General features: G+C 38.6%; 1 protein-coding gene across 1 annotated transcript; it reads left to right on the top strand.

Annotated features, from left to right (window-relative positions):
- Positions 1-441: 441 nt before the first annotated feature.
- NDUFAF2 (NADH dehydrogenase (ubiquinone) complex I, assembly factor 2) lies at positions 442-26,250 on the top strand. Its single transcript, XM_009081061.1, has 4 exons — positions 442-590; positions 1,776-1,864; positions 10,947-10,987; positions 25,987-26,250. The coding sequence occupies exons 1-4, from the start codon at positions 442-444 to the stop codon at positions 26,248-26,250; spliced, it is 543 nt and encodes a 180-aa protein (XP_009079309.1).

Below are 26,250 nucleotides of genomic sequence, written 5' to 3' on the forward strand. Positions count from 1 at the left end.
CCTCGTTGCTCTTCTCTGGACCTGCTCCAGCACCTCAATATCCTTCCTGAACTGAGGGGCCCAGAACTGAGCACAGTACTCAAGGTGTGGCCTCACCAGTGCAGAATATAGGGGCAGAATCACCTCCCTGGTCCTGCTGACCACACTGTTCCTGATCCAGGCCAGGATGCCATTGGCCTTCTTGGCCACCTGAGCACACTGCTGGCTCATCTTCAGCTTTCTGTGTCTCCAAACTCCCAGGTCCCTTTCTGCCTGGTGCTCTCCAGCCACTCTGTCCCCAGCCTGTAGCTCTGCATGGGATTGTTATGGCCAAAGTGCAGGACCCGCACTTGGCCTTGTTAAACCTCATCCCATTGGAATCAGCCCGTCTCTCCAGCCTATCCAGGTCCCTCTGCAGAGCCCTCCTGCCTTCCAGCAGTAAAATACTATAACTTTGCAACAATGGAGAAGAGTGCTAATTCTGAGACTTGCATAGGGGCAGACTTAGAGACCTCTTCAGTTCTTCTGGAAATCTCCTGTATGCGAAGAAAGAAATTCTCTATTTTGTTTTTCTTTGTCGATAAAGAGTTTAAGAAACGAAATTATCCACAGTATTGTTGAAAAAAAGCAACATATTAAAGCCAGTGTAATGAAGTTTAACATCATTAGTATTTAGGAATTGTATACTTATAAAACAAATAGGTATAAGTCATGTATCTTTCAATACTGATTAAAAGTATCTAATCTTGAAGGCATTCTACACTATTTTCTTTGCCTGATGGTGTATCTTGAAAGATTAAAAATCTTGCATTGCATGAAAATAAAATATAAAGCTAAAGAAGGTTCTTAGAAAAGGAACTGCAGTTTCTATACAAGTCCTTATTTTACTCTATTAAATACTTAATGATGTACAATGATGTGGAGTTTAGCTATTAACCGATCGTGACTGGTATAAGTTTTAAAATCACTGTAGGTGAGTACTTGTTGAAAGCATACTGAAGGGATGAACTGCACTAATCACTTCATTCTGAAATAAAATGTTTTATGCAGACATTTCTTTGTGTCAAATTTCTCCATATCTTGAAAGGGAAAAAGCTGGTAGAAAAAGCCTGGGGAATGCTGTTAGTGTTTTTGCCTCTGAGGTACAGGGACCTTTGCGTATCTTTCCAGGACCTGCTAAGTTAAAAAGCAAATTAAAATACTCTGTCTCTATATAGTAGCATAATATCTGACAGTGTGTTTTCTGTGTACTACCTCACTGTTTGAGCCTTCTATTCTTCTTTGGCAGTAGTAGAATCAGAGTGTGGGATGTAGGGTTAGATTCCCCACACTGGGTCCCCTTTCAATATACTGAATGTTCCCTATCAGAGAGCTACCTATTGGTTCTTGTTTTTTAACAGAGAAAACACTGAATCTGCAGACAGTATGTGGAAAATCTCATACGCATAGAGCAGTTGTCAGTGAATGGAGACAATGTGGTGTGTCTTGACTGCTTTGCAAAGCTAACCAGTGAACTTCCAGTGCTGGTTTTTGTCATCAGTAATCCAAGTCAGCTTTTTTTGTTGAAGTTACTGAAACACATAACATTTCAAATTGACATCTAGATGGTAATAATTTTCTCAGTATCTTAATCTTTCATTTTTATCCTGTATATATCATTGCACTCATGTGAATAAGTGCAGTTCTTTCAAAACAATAAGATGAGCAGCAATTAAAAATGTATATAGAAATATGTAACTCTCTTTTTTCTTTTTTTTTTTTTTTTTTTTTTTTCCCGGGGGGATTTTAAAAAAAAGGCAGATTATACAAGAAAGAAGATTTGTAGAAGCAGTAAATCGTGAAGCTTATCAGTATCAAATGGGTGACTTTCCAACGGAATGGGAAGGTAAATCTAGAATATTTTGGTTTTCTTTCAAGATAATTTTGCCATTGAATGTAGATCCTATATTTTTCATGGAAAACCTGATTATGTAAATAGGTTGTTTGTTATCTTTCATTTTAAGTAATGCAGGCTTTTTCTTTTTTTAACTGCATAGTAATTATGGATTCTTGAAGTAACCTCTTGACAAACAGGATAAATTTTGTTTAGGAAGTCAGTACTTAATAAAAGTAAAGCCTATATGGTCATAACTTACTCCTATTAAATGTGAAAATATTTGTGCCTGAGGGGGATCTGATTGAATAACCAACATGAAATGTGTTAATCTTCCTTATTATGCCATCACTGCAGTGTTAATTTGTAGGTCATTTAGATTATGGGTGGCACAGTGATGGGGCTTGCTCTTTTTATGGTATGATTGGGTTTCCTATACTCTTCCTTGCACAATCTAGTAGGGAGTTGGAGAACCTGTTAATAATTAACCATTTAATCCCACTGCTACTGATTAAAATCCTGTTTGAAAATTTGGACATTGAAAAAAATCAGGGAAGTTAAAGCATTTCCTTAGGATTAGCTGATCAGTCCTTGGAGAAAGAGAGAAAGGAAAGAGAGTGTATGTTGGTCTTTGAGGTTGGTAGTAATTTAAGCCAAGTGTGGGGTTAAATGTGTCTTAAAATCCAGGACTCTACAGCATAATCAAGGAGCCCCTGAAATAGTACATTGAGGCTACCCATCACTCCGTGTGCTTTTTTTGAGAGAAAAATATGTAGGCAGAAGTTGTTAGGTTTAAAGCAAACAAATTTTAGGCAGTATGTATTTGAACTGTGGAATTCTGATACAAAGAAAGTATATTGAATATTCTGCTCGCTGGAAGTTTGTATGAGTTCAAAGAGTGATTAAGAGTATTTGTGAAAGAAAACTTCTTCTCATAAACAGACATTACAGTGGTTTAATGTGTAAGTGAGCTGCAAATGAGTGGAGATTACAATGTGTTTTGAGGGAATAACTCAATATATTGCTTTACCTAGTTCTCTTTCCTTTATGCTTGCTGTTCCCCTCTGAGGGAGATGATAGTGAGCTAAGAGAAAACTTCATCCCATTATATCCCCTCATGGAGTCAGTAGAGAAATACAAAATGTTCTCATTTTGCATTTTATCATTGTCATTACACTTAATTCCTAGGATTTTTGTTGTCATCAACTAAGGCTAATATTAACAGTTGAGAGCTTCTCTAAGGTGTTTCAACCCTATTAGCAGCATTTGCCAGCTATGGTGAAACCACAGTGTCTTCTACTGCTGCAGTACCTACAGCTGGTTGGCAAGTCTTAAATCTAGTTGCTCCTGGTTCTTTAACAGTCCAAGACAGCCACCTTCTGAAGGGGAGCTGCAACCTGGTAGGCTTGTCCTTACTAAATCATCTGTTGCTTGAATAGGTGTCTACCTAATCCCACTTGCTGAAAGTCTTCCTCATCCACAAATTCTCCAGCTGCCACTGCTCATCTTAGTTCTGTGTGACTGTCGTGCAAACCCTGCACCACAGACACCAAGAAGCTTATGCAAAGCCTTAGGTAACTCTGCTCTGCTGTGATTCAGTGCTCATCCAAGATCTGCTGCCTTTTAACAGTCAGAAAAATGTCATTCAGTAGTGTCTGTCTGCACTTGGCTGGAATTAGCAGGAAACAACATGGACAGTCAGTCTGTCTCAGATGAGTGTGGGCGAATCATCCTTTCACTGGTTCAACCAACTTGCTGTACAAACCTGTTGCTTTGGACTGCTGAGATCTGTGTAGCATTAATAAGCCTGTGCTATATCTCTTTTCAGAAAGCTTAGTACAAATCCATGCAATTTGACAGTGTAGTGCCTGGGAAGGTGCAGCTTTTTTGAATGTTGCTTGTACAAGACAAGGAGCTTGGAGTCAAGTGTCAAATGACCTGTATATGGACTTGCCTAAAAAGCTGCAGCTGCCAGAACTGAAATGCACTTTTCAAACCAAGGCATCCTGTTCAGGTTTGTTTTAGAGAATAAAAGATGAACTGGCCAGTCCAGTTTTTATGAGCTCCATCTACAGTTTTAATGTTTAACTTCCTCATCTTTGTATCTGTGGGTTTTTTTCCTTTGTGATTTTGTCAGCACCAAATAGATAGACTTCACAGAGAAAAGGAAAATTTGCAGCTGTGTGGATTAGGTAACAGTCTTTTCCTCTTAAAGACTGAATTTCTGTAGATAGAAAAGATAAAGTCATGTTTTTTTCCCTGTGCATTTACTAAGCAAAATGTGTGTATAGTGCATGCATGTACAGATACATGCATGTACAGATACAGCATGAGAATTCCAGAAAAAAGGCTAACCTGTACTGTTTTGTCCAATGCCAATTTAAATGTTACAAACAGTTTTGTGGAAATGTAATTTTAAAAAGCCAAAATAGTAATTCTGCTGTGAGTATAGAGGGTGTTCAAAGAACTGTTATGTCTTTGCTGTGTATTGGGGTGTGAGTTAGGGATGCAGGAGGCTCTGCAGTTCAGTTCATCACTACTTCTTTTCTGCCTCCTGTAAAAAGAAAAGGTCTCAGTGAGTAAAAGATGAGAAAGAATGGAAAGTGTAGGGAGTTCAAATAATACTATTGAAGCCAGTTATCTGAGTGGGAACAATTTAATTCAAGGTTTTTAGACATGCTTTGCTGAAAGGCTCATTACATTTCTGTTCCTATTGTGTCCTGTTTAAGGTTGACTTAGAAGTTTCCCAGGCCTACAGGACCTGTACTGAACTTTCACTCTGTATCTTCTGTCCAGACTCGTGAGAATTTCCCAGTACATTCTTCCTGTGGGTGTTCAGTTTATAATTTGTGCTATCATGGATGCTGATCATTCCAGCAAACAGCCTGAGACTTTGCAGAAAGGAGTTCTAAAATGCTTGCTCTTTTCTCTGAACAGTAAAGGATTAATAAAAGGTTAGAAGGGTATATAATATTTCTTACTTCTGTTTTCTCTTTACTCTTGGACTCTCTGCTGGGCACATGTTTACATCCCCAGGGGCCTCCTCTCTAGGTCCTGTGTATGTACTTTGACATCCATGGCCTCAGCTTCAGTTTTGGCTGGCTCAGCAATAGCAGTCTCCTTGCCTATCCTTCTCAGGCTTTTCACTTCAAGGACTATGCAGAATTTCTGCTGCCTTATCTCCTCTCCTTTTTCTTGGGATCTGTAGAGAGCTGCTTTTACTTGTGTTGTCTTTCTTCTGCCAGGATTGTTTTTTTACATGTATGGATAATTCTTAAATGCCACCTGATTTAAAAGCAGTCATCCCACCATCCTTTCCTTCTCCTTGTTACCCTATATCACACCATATGACTAGAAAAATAAAACTCTTGTGACCCAAATTAATAAAAATACTGTCCCTGGGAATACTTACAGGCATGGGTTGTCTCAGGAGAACTTGCACAAAATAAGGGATAAGGGGTAGTTTAAGGAGTGGGAACAGATTGTAGTGAAATTTGAAGAGGGTCTGAGTTAACTCTCATTGTATACCTAAGATGTTCAACTTGGACAGCTGATAAGCTAAGGGTCTGGTTTTGGTGCTGTGTTTATCGAGTTATAAACATGTAATAAAGTAGCAGAGACCAGGTAGAAAGCCACAAAGCAAGTGGATAAACCAATCAGCCAGATTACAGACTAGGTCTGTGCTAGCTCTTTTTCAGACTCTGGAGAGGGTGTTTGTGTATTAGTCCTCGGAGTGTACTGAATGATGAGGGTTTACTCCTGCAGGACTTGTCTGGAATTTTTCTCCTGAAGATGTTAGTTTTAAAGGACTCTGCAGGATTAAATTTCCTAAGTTCTCAGACTGTGAATTTTGCAAAAGTTTTGAAATGTCCATTAATGCTTTTGTAAAACTGACACTTAATCCTTTGTGTTACCCTTAGTGTTAGTGCCTTATACACAGGAAATTTGGTTGATTTTGATTTTAAAAATCCCAAAGTGTATTTCCCTTCATACTATACTTTTGAATTTAGAATGCAATCCATATGCATAATACAAATAGTGCCTGTTTTTGTTAAGTGAAGCCTCTTACATTTGACTACAAAGTGGGAATGCCTACTTTTCCCTAGGCGGTATGGATGCACACAACAGAGAACCTTTCTGTTGTGTTAGTTCTGAATGTTCACCTACTGTAGATTGTGCAATTTACCTCCTCAGGACAAGTCAGTAGTGCTCCTGAGAGGACATCAGTAATTTTACATACCACAGAGATTCATGAGATTGCATGCTTCATACAGCATTTTATTGCCCATCCACTCTTAGTCTTTTTTTTCTTTTCTGGTAACATTTAGTGATTAATGGGAGTCTTAATTTGCATACTCACTTTTATGGTCATTGCAGTGTGTTATGTGCCAGTAGGAGCCTTAAAGTTCATTGAAAATCTAATGCATACTAATAAGAATGCAAATGAGCACTGATGAAAGAATGGGAAGGTCTCAAGGTAGGGAATGTCCAGACATCTTGTAAAACTCCTTTTAGACAAAGGTGGTGTGAAAATGAGTACAGAATGCAGGAAGTGCCATCCAGATAAAATTAGAAGCAGCAGCATAATTAGTTTTAAATGGAGGCAATGATTCATTTTGCCAAAGCTTTGTGGGGCAGGGAAGCATGTTTTGGTTGCACTTGGTACATACGTGTTACCTTTTCTACCTTCCCAGGTTTAAAACATTTTGACTGGCAGTGGTGAAGGGATTTGATTTTGTTAGCCTGGAGAAGAGGAATGTTCACGTGGAAATTTTTTCAAACTATAACTGTCACTAGACACTTTTTAATTAAGTATATGCATGTGTGCTTAATGTTGTTCAAATAATAGGTAATAAAGTACCTTCCCACCTTGTTTCCATCTGCAAATATTTGACTGTGGTATAATCTGTTCCATAATTTAAACTTGCATTGACCAAAAGTGTAATGGAGAGTGTAAAAAAGGTGTGAGAGCTTTTTCTTTACTCAGTTGTATACGCTGACTGTGTTTTCCAAAGACAGTGCAAAATGTCTTAATTTGAATATATCATTTATTTAGATTTTGATAAAGCCAGTACTAACTGAGTAGCAAATTAGTGGTTATATTCTTGTACGCATTTGTTCTTCCTTTGTTACTGTGAATATCTCTCACGCCTGAGTTGTTGGGGCTTTTTTGAACCATGTGTTGGATGCTCAAAATTTTACTGATAATTTAAAAAAAAACTGTGAAAGGCTTTTAAACATTCTTCTGCCTGAAAGAGAACCACCTGAAAACTGTCTTTTGAAAAACTTATAAAAGTATTAGATGCTGAAGTGCAGTGTACTAAAATACACCGGATTCAGATGATGTTTTCTTTGCTTTTAATCTTGTGATATGTCTTAAGCTGTGCTCTACATAGAAGTTTTCTCACTGTATTTCTCAGCTACATGGCAGTGAAGAGATCTTTTATTAAATAATGATTTTCTTATGCAGTTAATTAGAGATGTTAAAATTAATTTGCCTGCAGTAATTTGGAAAATGGTTTCAATATTTGTGTCAGCAATTTTATTTGCAGTTAAAGTGAAAAAGGTTTGTACTCCTGAGATTCATTAGAAAAAAAAAAGTAAGTTGGGCAGCTCCTATAAAGCCATGTACTCAATTATTTTCCATAACTGAAAGGAAAAACAGCACAATGTTATAACCGTGTGCACTATTTAAATAGATATAGTCTGGTGATGGAATGTTTGATATGAGAAATCTTCCTGAATTGAGGATTGTTTTGTTGCTTTTGACTGTTGGTACTAATTGAGATCTGTTAATGAATGAAAATGTGTTGTGTAATGCTCCTTGCTTCACAGCTTGTGTTCACAGGACATGTGTCATTGTGAACACCGTTCTGTGGTGGCTTGTTAAACTGAGGTAGATAATTAGATGATAAAATCTTCTACTAGAACTATTCCATTCATCTGAAAATCATTAATCAAGTGGCTGCTAAAAGCCATAGATATTGCTGAAAGAAAATTTATTGTAATGTTTATATTTCACCACTAGTAGCTGAATTTTTGTAGGATTTCAAATGTTAAGATTTTTCCTTTAGGGATCACTAATTTTAATCAGTTTCAGTTAAAATGCAGCTGGTGTTTTAAGAAAATACTGGCAATTTAAAAAAAATAATTCCACTTTTATGTGTTGAGACCTGTGGAATTGTACTTCCATGGGTCAGAAGTCAGGCATGGCAAGGTAGAAGATGATACTTTGTTGAAAGTAATCTGTTATATTTTGATGGTTTTAAACTTTTTATGAGATATTTTAAACTACCATTTTTCCTTTTTTTTTTTCTCCAGCTGTATCTTTTATTGATTAGTGTCTAGTATACATGACTATACATGAAATCTCTACTGCTTTCTTGCTTTTCTGGATGGTGTTGCATCCGTTGCTACGTACGGACAAAGCTAACTTCTTTCAGGAGAAAAGGCTTATGTGAGAAGATTTTCTCCAATAGCTTTGTTGGTTCTTTTAGAATGAGTGTCTGCAAAGCTGCCAGCTAAAAAGTGGCAGTGTCAGTTTAGGCTCTGATCTTGCCAGATTTGGCATTTTGAAATCCTTATGAAATTTAAATGTTTGAAAGTGCTACAGGAACATGCAAAATGTCCTCTGCTTCTACTGATTTAATAGAAAGTCACTTAGTTGCATTTTGGATTACCTTAATGGGCTGTTTTTCTTTCCACTAACATAAAACTTCTGCAGAAAGGGTGGTGTTGGCTGTTCAGAGCCTCTCTGAGGCAGATTTGAGTCTCATCTTTGTTAAGGAGCTCTGAGAAGAGCTAGCAGGGACTGCTTTTAAGGGAAGTACTTTGAGAATCTTAGATAAAAGTACACATCTTCAGACAGTGTCATCTGATAGACAAGAACCTAAAGTAATACCTTGCTTCATATCATTACAGGTATTGTCATATTAACCTTTACTGTTAACCAAAACTGTTGGCCTTGCCATTGTGGCTAAATTCCAAGCTGTGTTATGCCATTTTGTCTCCCCTAGTTTGTTCTTATGTTAATTGGAAGTTATTCCTCCTAAAACCAGTTTCATACTGCTGGTGAAGCAGGGTGGTGTTAGCGTTTCACTTTATATATGATTGCACCTTCAGTAGTGAGGTGACGTTGTGTATCGCTGCGGTTTTAGTGTTCTGGACTTGCTGTCTGACTCATTCCTTGATTCCCCTCAAAATACACTGCAGATGGTATTAGAAAATTAAAATTTAGAAGAGTACCTTCTTAAAGCATTTCTGAAACTATAGATAGCTGCAGGTCAGGCCAGAAATTTGACCAGGTGATAGTGAAATGTCAGTTTTGCTCTAATTTTCAAGCAAAGTAACAAAAGTCTTAATTATCCAAACAAACATACATGTCTCAGCATTTGGAATAGGCTTTCCTTATGTATGTCGTTCTGTCCTTTATTTGCCCCTTGCATCTTCTACTAATTCATTCGAAAAAGAAGAGCAGAAAAGAAAAATGTCTGTGAAATACCCTACTTACTGAGTAAGTAAGTAGGGTATTTCCAATTGTGTGGACTGAAAAGGTGTGAAAAAATGCTGTGGTAATGATACTTCTAAAAGTGATGGATATTACCCTGTTCAATTCAGGTAATTTGTTTAAATAATGCCGGTAACAGTGGCAGCTGTCTTATAATTCATCAGCTGAGTGAAGCAAGACCTGATGGAGTCTGCAATGGGCTCTCCTTGGATTGCTGCCTCCAGTCAGTCCCAGGCTAACCATTGATGTTAGCAACAGGAGTGTGATGCTGAGAAATCCTGGAAAAGAACAACTCACAGATGTGTGTCTCTGAGTAGTAGGTATTTGTTTATTCAGCACTGGGCACAAGGGGGATTGCTCCACCAAACTTGTGCAACCAGGAGTAAAAACTTCATGGTTTCTATATACTAGATGCTTATACATATTCATTATTTCTAGGAATGGGTGTATATAATTATAATTAGCTCTCAGAAATCATTATCATATTGTCCTCCTTTGTCTCCTCCCACTTGATGCTGGTCCAACAGCTTCTGGTGGTCACTCAGGGGTCTTCAGGAGGAAGGCTGGTAGTCTTCATTGGGTTGAACGTTTTGCCTTTGGGTTTAATACATGCTCTGTAGTCCTGGTTTCCTGTTTCTAGCCCTCAGAACTGGTAGTATTCAGTTTATCTTCCTCTTATGTTCTTGTCCACCCAGTTTGTCATCCTTTTATCTTCTGGTTCTCCTTGAATTTTATCATTTACATCCATTCACAGTTTAAGCAATCCTACAAGTAGGCTGACTTAGGTTTGTGAACATAAGCTCTTCTGAAGAACATCGTGATAAAATGCTTGGCTGTTTTACTTTCTTTGTATCAAATGGGCATAAGTCCTGATTTTGCTTTGGAAAACCTGAGCCACAAGGCAATAGTCATTGCCACTGCTTTCATTGTTCTGCTGTCTTTTCCAGCATGAATTGACTGAGATGGAAAGCTCCTTCAGCCAGTCACAGTACCTGCCCCTCCATGCTTTGGGTAATCCCACAGAGCCACAGGATGTGCTCCAGCCCAGTCTCTGCAGCTCCTCAGTCATGTTTGGGGCTGCACCTTTCATGCCTGTGAAGGAATTCTGGTTGGCACTAACAAAATGGGTTTTGGCTTTAAGAATGCCTGAATCATACACAAGGATCTGTTTTCTTTGAAGTGGTCTAAGGCTGTTCATAGTTTTCAGCAGTCAACTTGTCATTTTCTCAGGGTGAAGGTCAGCTCTGTATAGCAAACTCAGCAATAGGTGTGGGCCATGAGCCCTGATTTTTTAAGCCCTGTTTTGGCAGCCAAGGTGGTAGATAAACTGTGCCCAAGCTCTGCACACAGAGGTGACATCATTCCCTCCCTACGCATTCCTTCTCTGAAGACTGAGAGTATTGACACAGGAAATAACATCTTGTCTCTGTGTTTTGGGAAATGATATGGTTTGCCAGGTTGTGCAAATTCTATTGTAATTTCTTCATAAACATTTTCTTTCTGTTACAAATTCATCATAGTTTTGAGTTTTGATACCTTCTGTGCTGTTTGAAATAATCCATTTGATTTTCTTTTTTTTTTGCACAGCATGGATAAGGAAAAAAAGAAAGGATCCACCCACTATTGAGGTGAGATGAAATGTCTTTATATTTTCAATTGTTATAATAAAACTATAATAATTAGTTTCTAGTATTCTCATCTGTGCAGTAATTTGTCACTTTTGGGGGGAATTTCGTGTGTTCCTTGCCTAGCTGATGAAATTATACACAGACTGGATATCCAATACTTAGGAAAAAGTGAAACAAATGGAAATATAAACTCCAGTGTTCTTTGGTCATTACCTGTGTGAAAGCTTTTGAGATGGTCTACTATGTTCTTTAAGATGATAATGGCCATTCAGGAGTCTCTTCAATTCTGAAATTACTGCTATGAATTTTTAAATTCCTCTTTTTCTCCATGGTAGTTGACATTAAAATGTAGCTTTCAAATCCAGCTGCCAGTAGATTCATCTAAACAGGAAAACTAATTGCACTAACATTTTACAATGCTAATAAGGTGGGGGAGTTGCAGCTATGTCTTTTTCCGTAACTGGATGCAGGGAAATGTCCCGGTCTTTCATACTGATGAGTCTGTAAAGAGTGGAACAAGTTTGACTACTGATCTGAGTATACAGATGCACACGCACACACAGACACTGCTTGACCTGGATTCGTATTACAAGTTGCTAAGCACCAGCTAGGAACGAGAGAGTAGAGGAAGCATGGTTTGCTGCAGAAGATTCAAACTGACACCCACGGAGGCAGGTACTTGACTTGCATCAGGAATAACTATGTCAAGTTCAGTGACACTGTGTTGGCATCTCTAGCCTAAGATTTGGTCACTGAGATCTGGAACATACTGGTTTGCAAAAAGTTGTCCTGACTGCCTGGGTGTTGAGGTGACCTGGGGAAGCTTCTCAGCTGATGTTTACAAGCTGTAACTCGTTGATACAAACTCCCACACAACATACAGTTACTTCTCTCTGCCTCTGTGTAACACTTGCCACAGGCTGTAGAGACAGTAAGGGGTATAATACACCCATGATTGAAAGTTTAAGTTAAATTTATCCTTAAAGCTTTATAACATTTAAATTAATGCACTTTGCATTAACATTCAGGGAAGTACTAAGTGTGTTGTTTGGTTTTTTAATTGTTCCCTTCCCTCCTCATCCTAGTTACATCACAGAAGTGATACTACAGCACTTGTTCCATCTAAACTTGGACTGATCTCCTTTTAAGTAGCTCTGGCTCATAGTAGCTTCATCCATACAACTTTTGTTGTTGAAATTACCACTCAATGTGATATTTGAAGATGGAAGGTGTTGTATTTCTTCTATACTGTCATTTCTGTGAGCCAGATTGCCATGATATTGTGCTGAGATAAACTTCCTCCAAGGCAGGAAGCCTTGGGTCTGGAATTGGTGCAGTAAAGCTCCTCATGGCACACTAGAGATGTTGCTTCTGTTTTTAATCAGGGAGCAAAGAGTCTCCACAGGTGAGAGAACTGTGGCACAATAGTGTTCTAAATATTTTACCTTCCAGAAAAAGCAGTTTATGGAGAATGAAAGATTATTGGGACTAATGGTGCATTCACAGTTACAGGACTGCTTATACCTTTGGTTTCATGAGGTAATAGGTCTGAAAAACAATTTAGCAGCTAGGTGCTTTACCTGTAGGGCTGTGCACTGACCTTTTCAGACCAGAAGTGATACACCAGGAATTTGAAAATAGTTATCTTTCCAAGTAATCTCTAAATAATTTTTTCCTGTATAAGAAAAAAATAGTTTAATTATATCTGTGTTAAAAATTTCTTGCTGATATTTTTGAAAATAATGCTGCAGTCATATTTGAAACATGTGATGGCGCAGCCTAATTTTTTTCTCTGTATTAATGTAGGGCAATATGTATGATCTACTTTTTTCCTGATTCAAAACTTCTATGCCACAAACCCTTACACCACAATATCATTATAATTATAGTAGTGAAGTGCATATAGAATATGGCTTGGTCCTTATTTGTAGGATTGATTTGCTTTAGTGTTTTAACTACCTAAACTTTACTGGCTGCTATTCTGTATTATTTTCTCTTTTTGACCATAATGATAGTATGGTAAACTGCTGTTTGACAGCTATAGAGCAAAGGAATATTTGTGACCCTATTTCATGTTTGAAACTCCATATAACAAATCTCCTTGTTCTTTCAGATATTTCTCATGAGACTAGACTATTTCTGAAAAAGGATGTAAACCCCACAAATTTTGCATTTTTCCTTTAATGACATTTTCTGTCAACGTCACATTGTAACACCACAAAACACCATTGCAATTCCTAAAGCATAGGTTTCTGGAGCTGTGCTTTATGTTCCTACCTATGCAGTCTGTGATACCACATTTTTTATGGTTTTCCTTTTTTCCCTTATCCTTTTCCCCTTCTTTTTTTCTTTCTAATGTCCAATGACATGTTAAACATTATCAGAAATTTCTGATCCCCTTCTGTTAGCCCATTTGTATCTTACGTTTGGGTTGTTTATATTTGTCAGACTTGTCTTTTATTTGGCTCTCAGCTATCTATGATAGAGGTTGTCAAACTGCTCAGGCTATCAGGTCTCAAGATGAGCTCTATGATCAAAAGATGTAATTGAAAATGTTGCAGAGATGTGGCTTCACAAATCAGCTGGATCTTACTAATCAACTGATGACCATACTTTGGGAACCAATGGTTTGGTGAATATTGTAGGCTGACAAAATGTCATTTATAATCCTCAGGATGTGTCAGTCATTGAAGTGAGAATGAATGTGAGTTGTCCTTCCTTACCAGTGGTCAGGGTAGTTGGGTCATGACACAGCTGGGTCTGTTGATGATGCTCTTGAGATTTGATCACTTTTTCTATTCAGGCCATTCTTTCCTCCAGAAACACCTAATGGATCTTTTATGTTGTTTCCATTATAAAGCTTTCATTTTCTCAAAGAAGAAATTGCTTTACCTCTCTTTTTCTTTAGTTTCTCTTTTTTTACTTTTTTTTTTTTAATGGAAGAATACTCCAGTGACTTCACAAGTCAGCTTGTTCAGTGCTAAGCATTCCACATCCTTAATAGTTTTTTTCCTCCTTGTGGCTCCATCCCTTTTGGAGGAAGTCACTTAGACTTTTGTGTCTGGCTAGACATAACCCAAGAATGCTGCTTGTCACCTTGGTTATTTCTAACCTGACCAGTTACATAAGGCATGTTGGTGCTGGAAGCCTTGGGTTTCAAATCCAGCTTCTGGGATAGTGGGTGACAGTTGGTTGCCTTTTGATTTTATTACAGCTTGAAATATGCCAAGTCTCAACTCAGTTATGATGAGGGTGATAACTTTGCAAATTAATGCAGATCGAGTTGTTTCTTATCTTGCACTTAAACATATTCTGTTCCTATGGTAATCAGGGAATCCATCTTGATGTAGAATTTTGGATCATGCCTGCAACCACTGTAAGTGTGTGTATATGTGTACACATATATACACTGCTTTTATAAGAGGTGAGAATCTGAGCTAATATCTAATTTTGCATTACTGTAGCATTGTGTCATCTCTCCCTTTATATATAGATAGATAGATAGATAGATTTGGTATGGTCATATAGAGTTGGCTGAGAAAAATCTGTCATTATCTTTATTCCTGCACAGCTGTAAAATGTATTTTAACCAGCGTAACAAGGACTGAATAATTAAGTTTACTAATATGTTTCTTTATTATGTATACAGGAAACTAGATGTGTGTAGCAAGTTTTTTGGCAAATTGGAAATGTGTCATTCTCTAGGGACCTTACAGTTTTAAATTAATAAAAATACTTTAAAGGCTACTAATATAAAATAGCATTAATCAAATGTTATTTTGTGGAAGCAGATTTAATATTTTATCTCTTTACATTTATATTTGTTCACCTGCTAAGCATTAATGTTATCAGAATTTTATAACAAAATTTGTCATGGAATACAGCAGTTGTTTTATAGGAGTAACGTTCCATCCAGGGAAATTATTTCTTTAAGAGAGTATTCCCTCTTAAAGAGGGTATTCCCTTCCATTCTTTGAGCCATAGTCTACGTTCATTATGGCTCATCAAAAAATTTGTAAGGTGAATGTAAATGTGTTGTCTTGCATATGCTCCTACATCTCAGTTTTCTGTCTGGGTACAGATTTCCCTACTTACTTAAAACATGGCATCTTTATATTTTGGATTTTTCACATCTCAGTTGCAAAGGAAAGAAAGGAAGCTCATGAAAGATGGGAAGGAAACCCTTCTTTCTTCAGGACTTCTTTTCTTTGGGTTTATGTTGCTATTCCGTTCCCAAAGCGAAAATCCGCAAAATCAAAAGATGTTAAACAGTGTAATACCTATTGGACCACTGTGGCTCTGCCTCACACTTTTTATGCACCTTCATGAATTTCAGGCAAAGTTCTGCCGATGAAGACTTCTCAGCATTTGGTTGATAAGAGCATGCACAAGCTTTGCTGAGTTGTACATCTCCAGTTTTCATCCTCAATGTCACACTCCTTCAAAAATATTCTTCTTTAAAATTTGAGATAGCATTATGTAAATACATTAAAAATAGTGATGAAAGAAATTCCTGTTTTCTGTTGGTGTAGCTCCTAATTGAAGTAGTGGCTGGGTGCATGTGATACTTGTAAGCTTTGGTTATGGTGCCAGTTTGACTAGGGTAGCTATCTCTCTGTCTCTCATGTTCACACAGTGTTTGTGTAACATACAGACAGGTTTTCCCCCATAGACAGTGGGAGTTATGTCAAATTTGGTTGAGTTATCTTGTATCTGAGACTGAATCTTCAAATTCTAAACCTAGAAGGAACTAAGGTACATATTTTTATGGAGGTAACAAACCTTAAAAATATCAGGCATATAATGAATGTTTAAGCCTTTGTGCACTTAATTTCTATTTTATTTTTTAGTATTTCTGATTTCAGTGCGTGACAGCTTTATAGAGACTTCTAAGGAATACTGCTGTCTGTGACACACTGGTGGTAAGACACTGGCACAGGTTGCCCAGGGAGGCTGTGGTTGCCCCAGCCCTGGCAGTGTTCAAGGCCAGGCTGAATAAGGCCTTGAGCAACCTGGTGGGAGGTGTCCCTGCCCAGGGCAGGGACTGGGACTAGATGACCTATAAGGTCCATTCCAACCCCTTAACATACTATGATACTATGAACACAAGGAACCTGAATGTATTTAGAAATCTGTCCCTTATTTTTTCCCCCTAACAGACCTTGCAGCTACACACTGCTTCTGAGAATGTGCTGAGGTTCAAGGGTATCTGAGTACCTTGGCATTGTTTGAGGTCTTGTCTGTACTAATGGAGTTTCTAGACAAATGAGGAAACTTGCAATTGTGGCAATGCTGAGCAAAACTGGTGTTGAGAGAAATGTGTTTTATCTCTGAGCCCACCAATGTGATATCCTGCAAGTGGTAGATGTGAACCTATAGTAACACATCTTTGTGAACACAGATCTTTGTACTAGACACCACTTCACATTATTAGAGATGCCTCTTCTCTTGTGCACACAGAGCTGCACAGCTACGAATATTCACAGTCTGAATTGAAACCTCAGTGTTGCTTTGTATGCATGTGTATGGTAAGTTAATATTTCATGGGAAGTAAAGTAGAATTGCATGTTCCTTTAATTAGTGTCAAGATCCTGAAAACAGCTGGAAAAAGAAAACCACAGTAAATGACTGCTTTTCTCATGCATTATGTACTTGTTACACAGTAATAAAACAGTGGCTTCAGAATTGCACAGTTGGATAGAAGGTGAAATGTTAAAAAAAGGAACTTTTTGTGACGGCTCCTGTCTTCTTTCACACTATTTCTAGCATTTCCATAATTATCTGTTTTGACAAACTTCTTGCAAAGGGAGGAAGAAGTATCCTTCAGTGAGTTGTAATAAGCATAACGGTGCAGTGATTGTTTCTCCCCTGAATAATTACATTGAGATTAAATTCTGTTTGGTTCCCACAATGTGTACCCACTTTTCTCATTTGTTTGATCAAAAGTATTATTTCTTTGAGGGATGGTATAATCAAAACTAACTGCAGTTTACTGCAGTTACAAAACTAACTGGAGATCAGTTTACACAGAATTCACGTTCCTTTAAGGAGAATGGATTGTGGTTTAGAAAAGATGCTTTGTTTAACATTGTTGGGATTGCACATTATAGTTTTGCCTCTGTCTGCTTTCAGATGCTTCGGTTGAGAGGTTTTAAAATGACAACTCTGACATGGAGACTGCACATTCTGACATAGAGAATAGGGCTTAGCAAATTACTGTTTTACTCCTGAAGCCACCAAAAGCTGCACAATATGGTTTATATTTCTGGGAAATAATATTTTAAAAGCACAGAAATAAACATCTCTCCGAGCAAAATATTTTCCACCATTGTTGTCCAGGATCACAGTCGGGGTTTGAGGCATATTCAAATTACTTAGCTGCACTAAATAGTATTTTGCATAGTAAATTACACATGATTGCAGAGACAATTTATGTTCAGTGTGAAAGGGCAGTAAAACTTGACAATATAAAGAGCTGAGTTACAAAGGTCTTAAATAGAAGGGAGTGGTCAGAGAAGTCACTAAGAAAAATAACTTGAGAGCTTGCAGAAGCCATGATCTTTTAGATTTTTTCCTTCTTAGGCATTTTAATTTTCTCCTCAGGTTTGAAATGTAAGTGCTTGTCAGCCTCCACAGAAAAGTAGTGAGGCACCAATTTGTCCCATTCCTTCCAGTTTGCCTATGCTGCAGATCCCAAGGCTGCAGGGGAGAGCTGCTGCTCCTCCCGGTGTGGGAGGGAGTGCATGGAGCATTGGCTCTGTCTCCTAATTCTCTGTCAGCACAGCTGAACGGGGGTGGAGGGCGAAGTAACGTGTACCAGGAAAAGGGCTGGTACAAATTACATCATATGTAGACTAAGGGGAAGGCAAGGACCAAACTGTGACTGAATCACAGCTCCAGTTCCTTGTTTGCTCTGTAGGTGTCAAGGCTATGCATTGCCCTTTATAGAGGGCAGGGTTTAGTGGTGCCAGGCTGGTTTGTGGTTTTTTGCTGCTTCTACACTGTTCCACCTGTGATCTTGAATGTATTGTATTTTTGAACAAAGATCTTTGCACAAAATATAAAAATAATACAGGCACAAACCCCTGCTGACTCCATGTGTTGTGCTTTGCAGTCCAGTGTCTGTGCCTTTTTCTTTTGCCTCACATTACATGTTTTTACCGAATACACGTGTTACACTGTGGTGCCCTGGAAGCTATGTCAGCTCGTGCTAGAGATTCTGTAGCTCAGAAGTAGTACTATAGTACTTTAGTAATAATAGCATTGCTTCTCTGTAGATTTAATTTGAGCAAAAATTGCTATGAGGTAGAATTAGCAATTAAATTATTTAGCTTTGTAGTAAATGTGGTGTTAGCACTGCATCTAAAATTAAATGCTGGGATGTCATCAAAGCATGTATTTGTAATCAATACATTGGTTTAACACACATTAATTGTGGAGTGCTTTAAACCATGGTTGCAGTTTTTGTGCTGTTACTGATTGATTCCAAAGACTTAGTGCACCTCTTACTTTCAGGATTAGGAACCCAAGATGCACAAACAACCTTGATGTAGATTGAAGTGTAACAGATGGTCGTAAGGAGTTACCTTTCCCTTGCAACAGGATTGGAGTCAGAGTTTCCCATTTCAAAAACCTGTGGTACCATTAGAGCTCCATTTCTGTATCTGCTTATGTTAAAAGTTGTTGCAGATGGTGAGCAAAAGTGTTCTAAAGCAGCAGATATGTTAGTTTAGTAAGTTGTTTGGATAATTTATCTGATGTGTGTTCAAAGGTCAAAAAAGCTCTTCTACAAAGCCCAGATAATGAGATGCTATAAACTGTGGTGTGTCCAGCAAAGATCATTCGGATAGTTTACTTCTGAATTATGCAGCGTGCGTCCTTCTATAACATCACATTGAGTGCACAGAGCATAGTCTGTATTTTAAAACTGCAACTGATGAGATTTGCTCAGAAACTGAACCTGCATAAAGCAAGTCTTACATTGATTTGACTAACGTTGATTGACCAGAGATACAGTGTGTATGTTCTTTACAAAATTAGCAATCAGTTGAGTCACTGTTTGATTTAAATAAGTATTTTAGCAAATCCAGATACGCCTTCCTAATTCAAACTGCCTCTCTGGTTTTGCCATGCACTGACAGCCCTGCATTTACCACACTGTTTCTCATTCCCAACCTGGTACTGCTGAGCTCATGTTCAGTTGTTGAATTATCGAGACCTGCCCTGGATCAGAACATTCAGTGCTTCTCAGAGATGAGGTCCTCTCTCTGCCTCCTACTTGTGAAATATGATGTAATAGCCAATTATTTCATCTTGCCTATTTAACTTGTCAAACTGGAAAATGGAGTTTAGTTAACTAGTTAGGCAATACTCTAAAAAATGGTGTTTTTGCTTAACTTCTAGCACTTTGCCAGATTTTTAGTTAATTTGATAATGAAGAAAAAATTCTGGCAACTTAAATTCTCTTTTGACAATCAACTTTTCTTAATACTGTGCCAGAGCAGTTTTTTTTCCTTTCCATCGGTCACTTTTTAAATTTTTGCCAACTTCTGTGTATGAATTTTTAACAGGCAGAGTTCAGAGTTCAAGTTCATTCACAATTAAACCTGAAATATTCAAACTAGACACAAAATGCAAGTATTCTATGAGTATACGGTGTCTGTACAGTTCAAACAAAGAGCATTAATCTGTCCAGATGTTTCTCAGTTCCAGCTTCAAATAGTAGTTAGCTAATTCTATTCAGCCTGGAGAAGAGAAGATTGTGTGGAGACCTCAGAGCAGCTTTTCAACATCTGAAGGGGCTACAAGGGAGCTGGAGAGAGACTCTGTGTTCGGAACTGCAATGACAGGACAAGGGTTAATGAGTTCAAACTGAAGGAGGGAAAGTCTTGGTTGGATGTGAAAAAAAAGGTTTTTCCTGTGAGGGTGGTGAGACACTGGCACAGGTTGCCCAGGGACGTGGTGGCTGCCCCAACGCTGGCAGTGTTCAAGGCCAGGCTGGATGAGGCCTTGAGCAACCTGATCTAGTGAGGAGGTGTCCCTGCCCAGGGCAGGGGATTGAGACTGGATGATCTAAGGTCCATTCCAACCCCTAAATTCTATGATTCTGTGAAATCATGAGTATTTCAACACGTGTAATTAAGAAGACTTAGGAAGTTGGAATAGTTTCTAGGACAATATAAAAAAGCTACTTATTTTTAATTTAATCAAAACACAAAGCCATCTGAAATGAAATGTGACATCTTGCTCAAAGTTAACAATAAATGAACCCCTTTTATTTATAAGTTTAGGTGTAGTGTCTTTAGAAAGCCTGGAAAGAACGAAGCTGAAACAAGTGCCAGTCTGTTAGAACAACCTTTAAACAATCCCCCTTGGACATTGTTACACTGGTGCTGTATGTGTACCCTTACAGCTACATTCACAACTTTGTGTTCCCTTTGCCTTCAGGAGATTGAAAGTGGTCTGTGAGAGGCAAGTAACTAACTGATGTCTGCCTTGAGGGCAGAGAGGGAAACAGAAGAGGAAGGGGAGAAGTTCCTCAGACTGGGGGGTTCGAAAGAGGATAGAAAAGGTGCAGTAACAGGCATTTGCTTGTGGAGAAAACTAGCAAGAGGTGTTCAGCAAAGACTAGTCACTCCTGAGTCTGGCCCCAGCTGAAGGCATGAGTGAGTCTAGAGAAACCTCTTCTGTATTCATGACATTTTCCTACCTGGAGGAACTAGTTTTTTTCATTCTGTAGGGCTACTAGTTTATTCAGAGAAGGGAAAGAAATTACAATCTGAGAGCTTTTAGGAGTGAAAGAACAGTGCATTCCAAATCTTCACCCTACAAAGTAGATCCTCCAGTACAGTCTGGTAGGCACTGAAAATCCTTATGATGCCAAGAAATCCTGGAAAAGAACTTCTCACAGACTTGTATCTCTCAGTAGCAGGTATTTGTTTATTCAGCACTGGGCACAAGGGGGATTGCTCCACCAAACTTGTGCAACCAGGAGTAAAAACTTCATGGTTTCTATATACTAGATGCTTGTACATATTCATTATTTCTAGGAATGGGTGTATATAATTATAATTAGCTCTCAGAAATCATTATCATATTGTCCTCCTTTGTCTCCTCCCACTTGATGCTGGTCCAACAGCTTCTGGTGGTCACTCAGGGGTCTTCAGGAGGAAGGCTGGTAGTCTTCATTGGGTTGAATGTTTTGCCTTTGGGTTTAATACATGCTCTGTAGTCCTGGTTTCCTATTTCTAGCCCTCAGAACTGGTAGTATTCAGTTTATCTTCCTCTTATGTTCTTGTCCACCCAGTTTGTCATCCTTTTATCTTCTGGTTCTACTTGAATTTTATCATTTACATCCATTCACAGTTTAAGCAATCCTACAAGTATGCTGACTTAGGTTCGTGAACATAAGCTCTTCTGAAGAACATCCTGATAAAATGCTTGGCTATTTTATTTTCTTCGCATCACTTAGGCTAGAGGCAAACCTCTAGATTTTTCTGCCTCTGTAGAGTGGAGGTTAATACAGTTTCCAAGCAGCAGAGGATACTTGGTGATACATCTCAGCTTCCAGAGTTAAAGTGAGAGTTTTAAACAAAATCACGGTTTGCAAGAAAAGTGGAAATGTCATGCCAGTGGCAGGAAATACAGCCTGATGTCTTTTGCCACAAGGCAGTTGGAAGACAGCAACATGTCTTGGGCTGTGTAACCCCCATGAGCAGGTCCATCTCTCATTCTTTGTTCATGCAGCTGTTACCAGTGCTAAGGTGTCAGAATATCCAGAACTTGTCAGTTTCAGGATGAAAAGCAGCGGCCTCAAACTCCACACTTGGCCCCTTTAGTATTTCCTCAATAGTAATGTTCTTCAAGAAAATCTTAGACATCACTTTCTTAAACTCTGCCACAGCTCCAAACACTAGAAGGAGTAAAACCATTGTAGAGCTCACAATAATCACCAAAGCTGGATAAGTAGTTACCTGCAATGAGTAAAATGCCTTCTTTTACTTTCCACCTGAAAATAAACTTTAGAATATGTAGTTGGATCTCTCTCTTGGCACATCATGTGTGTTTAATTCCATATACTGGGAGCTGATGAATTTAAAGATGAACATTGCATGTAAGGATTTCAACTGATATAAAATGTGGCTGCAAGTCTTAAGGCATTTTTAATTTTTTAGTCTTGCAACATAAGACAAGTCCTTAGATTTCTCTTTTAATAAGAAATGATGAAGAGCACTTCTGATACTCTTTAGATGCCATGTGCTTCCTGTGAACTGCTGTTTCAAATGGCTTATGTCATTTATTTGTACAAAAAGAGAGTGATAGAAGAACAAGCCAATTCCTAGAAAATGAAAGATTGGATAATTTTGTATTTCTCTTAAAGGTCAGAGCACATTACATGTTCACGTACTTATATTTCAGCAGAAAAGTTAAATGGTATGTTTTGGGGGCAGTTTATAGTGAAGCTAACCATGCTGCAATTTGTCTTGGAGGGGAAATGTTCTGAACCTCACAATGTAACTTAAAAGGAAAAAATTTTAACCAACCAAGAAAAAAGAAAAAACAAAACCCACAAACAAACTTTTAGCTCTCAGTTCCTTTCTATAGTGTATCAAACAGTAAGGGACTGGGTAGAAATTGAGCCTAAAAGTGAGACTGTGGCTGAGTGCGGGTCAATTGGAAGGACCTGTGCTGCCATGTGGATTTATAGACTATATTTGTCATGGGTAGAAGAGCCCTGCAGATTTCAGTTTCTCTACCACTGTCCGGGTGGTGGGAAGCTGTTGTGGTTTAACCCCAGCCAACAACCAAGAACTATCCAGCTGCTCACACACTCCCCTACCAACAGAGTGGGGGAAAGAATCAGAAGGGCAAAAGCTAGAAGAACTCTTGGGTTGAGATAAAGACAGTTCAGCAGTGAAAGCAAAAGCCACACACACAAATAAAGCAAAACACGGAATTAATTCACTGCTTCCAAAGGGCAGGACGTGTTCAGCACCTCCAGGAGAGCAGGGACCATCATGCATAATGGTTCCTTGGGGAGACAAACACCATCACTCCAGATGTCCTTCCTTCCTCCTTCTTCCTCCCACCTTATATACTGAGCATGATGTCCTATGGTATGGAATATCCCTTTGGTCAGTTTGGGTCACCTGTCCCAGCTGTGTCTCCTCCCAATCTCCCATGCATCCCCAACTTCCTTGCCAGTGTGGCAGTATGGAAAGCAGCAAAGGCCTTGGCTCTGTGTGAGCTCTGCTCAGCAACAACAAAAGCATCTCTGCATCATCAGCCCTGCGCTCTGCACAAATCCAAAACACAGCCCCATGCCAGCCACTGTGAAGAAAGTTAACTCTACTTCAGCCCAAACTAGCACAGAAGCCCTGTAGAACCATGGGTGTCTGGAAAGGAACCTTTCTAACACTCACTGTATTTAATTGCAGTGAGCCGTGCAGATAAACTGAAGGCAAATCTGGAAGATTAGTTTTAAAGATCCTGCACATTTCTAGGGTGTTATAAGGATAATTCTTTCTATAAATATGCATGAAATAGTTTCATTAAAATTTGCATTTTGAACAAAGTTGATTATCCTATTCAGATTTGAAACTGCTTTTATTTAAATACCTGTACTGGCAGGAAAACTTCAGTGTCATAACTGCTTCAGAAATGCAATCACAATGTTACAAAAAAATATATGTTCTAGTGGGAATTGAGAATGAAGTATTTGCTGGTTTTAATAACAGAAATGGGAAGGACTCAGTATCTGTGAGAGAATTCCACAAAACAAACTTGCCAGCATCAAAGGACAAGGTGTTTTTATGCTAAGAAAACTCATCTATTTGTCTCAATTTTTTTAACATGCCAATTGACCCAAGATTCCTGATTCACATTTTCCTTAATTTGAGCCCAGGAACCTACTGGTTTCAGTGTACTTGTTAGTGGCATGAATTTAATGCATAAAATGGATGTGTGCAGATACTCTGAACTTGACAAATTTTTGTCCTGATGTGGCTTGTACAAAAAATTCTGGACAAGTCACTTGGGGATTTTTTTTTGTTTGCTAACAAGGATAATTTCTTGTGCTTTTCTCAAGATCCACATGGTTATTTTACTAGATCACAACTACACTTTGTCCAGGGAAAGCTGATTAAAAGAGCCTTACTTGAGACTGAAAAGCAGAGGACAATTACACATCAACATTTAAAATGGACTTGGAGCATTTGGAGTTTAGTTACAGCTGCTATTTATGTTAAAGTCATAACTGAAAAGATTTCAAGTTAGTAAGTATCTGTATCACAGTAAGCAAACTACATTTGTATTTTAATAAATCATTTAATGTTGATTTACCAGAGACTATGATGCAGTCAGATATCACAAAGGAATTTGACCTTGTTACTTAGTAGTGGGTTAATACAAACACCATAGGAGTGGCGTTTCCCCTTGAAATCAGTAAGGCTGTGGCAGATTTACATAGGTTTGTGGTAAACAAGGATAAATTTGCGAGGTGCTACAATGAGGCTTTCCTGTACTGACTGTTGAAAACTTGAGCTTTTTACTCCTGGCAAGATTTTTATTTGAGTGTGGGAGAATTTTCTTCTCCGCCCTTCAGACTGTAAACTTGTTTATGTGCTGCTTATGTATTTCTGTGCAATATAGGCATGTGAAGAGTTCTGCCACTGCTCTGTGCATCTATGAATTTAAGTGTAGAGGCAAATAAGAACTAGGAAAAAGGGGTTAGTTTTCATGATATCATCTGTAAGAATAGCTTATCGTTAAATCCTGCCTTTTAAAATGTCCTTAAGTGCTAACATAGTTGCTATGTCGACTCTAAAATATATCACATATATTTTAACACCATTCCTAAAATAATGTCATTGTCTTCTGGTCTGAGAGAAGTGTACTGGTCTAGTTTCTCCTTGATTCTTCCATATACTTGTAATCTGGAGAAAGCATTCAGTCTTTTCCTTCATTCTGGAGGCCATCTCTGTCCACATGGATGGTAAGAAGAAGGACCTGGGGGTCCTGGTGGAAAACAAGCTGTCCATGAGCCAGCAGTGTGCCCTTGTGGTCAAGGCCAATGGAATCCTGGGTTGCATTAGGAAAAGCGTTGCCAGGAGGTGGAGAGAGGTGCTCCTGCCCCTCTCCTCAGGCCTGGAGAAGCCTCAGCTGGAGTCCTGTGTCCAGTTCTGGGCTCCTCAGAGCAACGAGCAGAAACTGTTCCAACTGAATATGGGGAAGAACTTCACTGTGTGGGTGTCTGTGCACTGGAACAGATTGCCCAGGCAGGTTGTGGAGTCTGCCTCACTGGAGATACTCAACAACCATCTGGACACAATCCTGTGCAACGTGGTCTGGGATGACCCTGCTTGAGTAGGGAATTTGGACCAGATCACAGAATGGGTATGATTTGGAAGGACCACAGTGGGTTCACTGATGACCCACTGTAGTCCCTTCCAACCTTACCCATTCTGTGATTCTGTGAATTTGGCTATTTATTTATTATTCTTGCGTGTCTTTGGCTTGTATACTAGCAGAGTTTAGGCTGCCCATCTCTTTCTCCCAAAACTATGCCCTGGGGCACAAATACCTAATGCCACAGGCACAGTGAGTTACAGGAAGTGATAAGTAGCTGTAAGTATCAAGTCCTACATAGAAAACAATGTCAAAGGTAACCTTACTTTTAATGTATTTTCACATTTGTAGATGATTTAATGTCTTAATTTCTTCTTTTTCCTCTAACAGAATAGTGAAGTGGACACTGCAATGCAGTTTTGCTTCAACAGCGTGATCAAAACACTTAAGAACATTTTAAAATAGGGTTGAATTGCAGTTGTGGAAAATCAATTGGTTTTGCCACATTTTGTTTTATCTACATAACTGCAAACGTGGATGATAAAATTAAGGAAAGCAGTGGCTGTCAAAAATGTTTCATTACAACATTGTATATTGCATTTGCTTCTGATTTACCTAATTATCTTTCTACTGTGGTTGGTTTTTTTTTTTAGGAGATCCTTAGGAATGAAAATTATAGAGAAGAAATGAAACAGAAAATCCAAGATGTATATGAAAAGGATAAGCTGCTTCAGGCCAAGGAGTACAAGGAAGGACTTATTGCTGAACCAGCTCATACTCAGGTTAAAGGCCATGCATCTGCCCCTTACTACGGGAAGCAGGAGCCCTCGGAGGATCCCACAAGCACTGCAAACACCTTCCAGCCAGGAGCCTGGATGCCACCGGGCAGTGGTAGTGGTGGTAGTCAAAAGAAATAA

The sequence above is a fragment of the Acanthisitta chloris genome, unplaced genomic scaffold (assembly GCF_000695815.1).
Source record: "Acanthisitta chloris isolate BGI_N310 unplaced genomic scaffold, ASM69581v1 scaffold4608, whole genome shotgun sequence".
NCBI lineage: Eukaryota > Metazoa > Chordata > Aves > Passeriformes > Acanthisittidae > Acanthisitta > Acanthisitta chloris.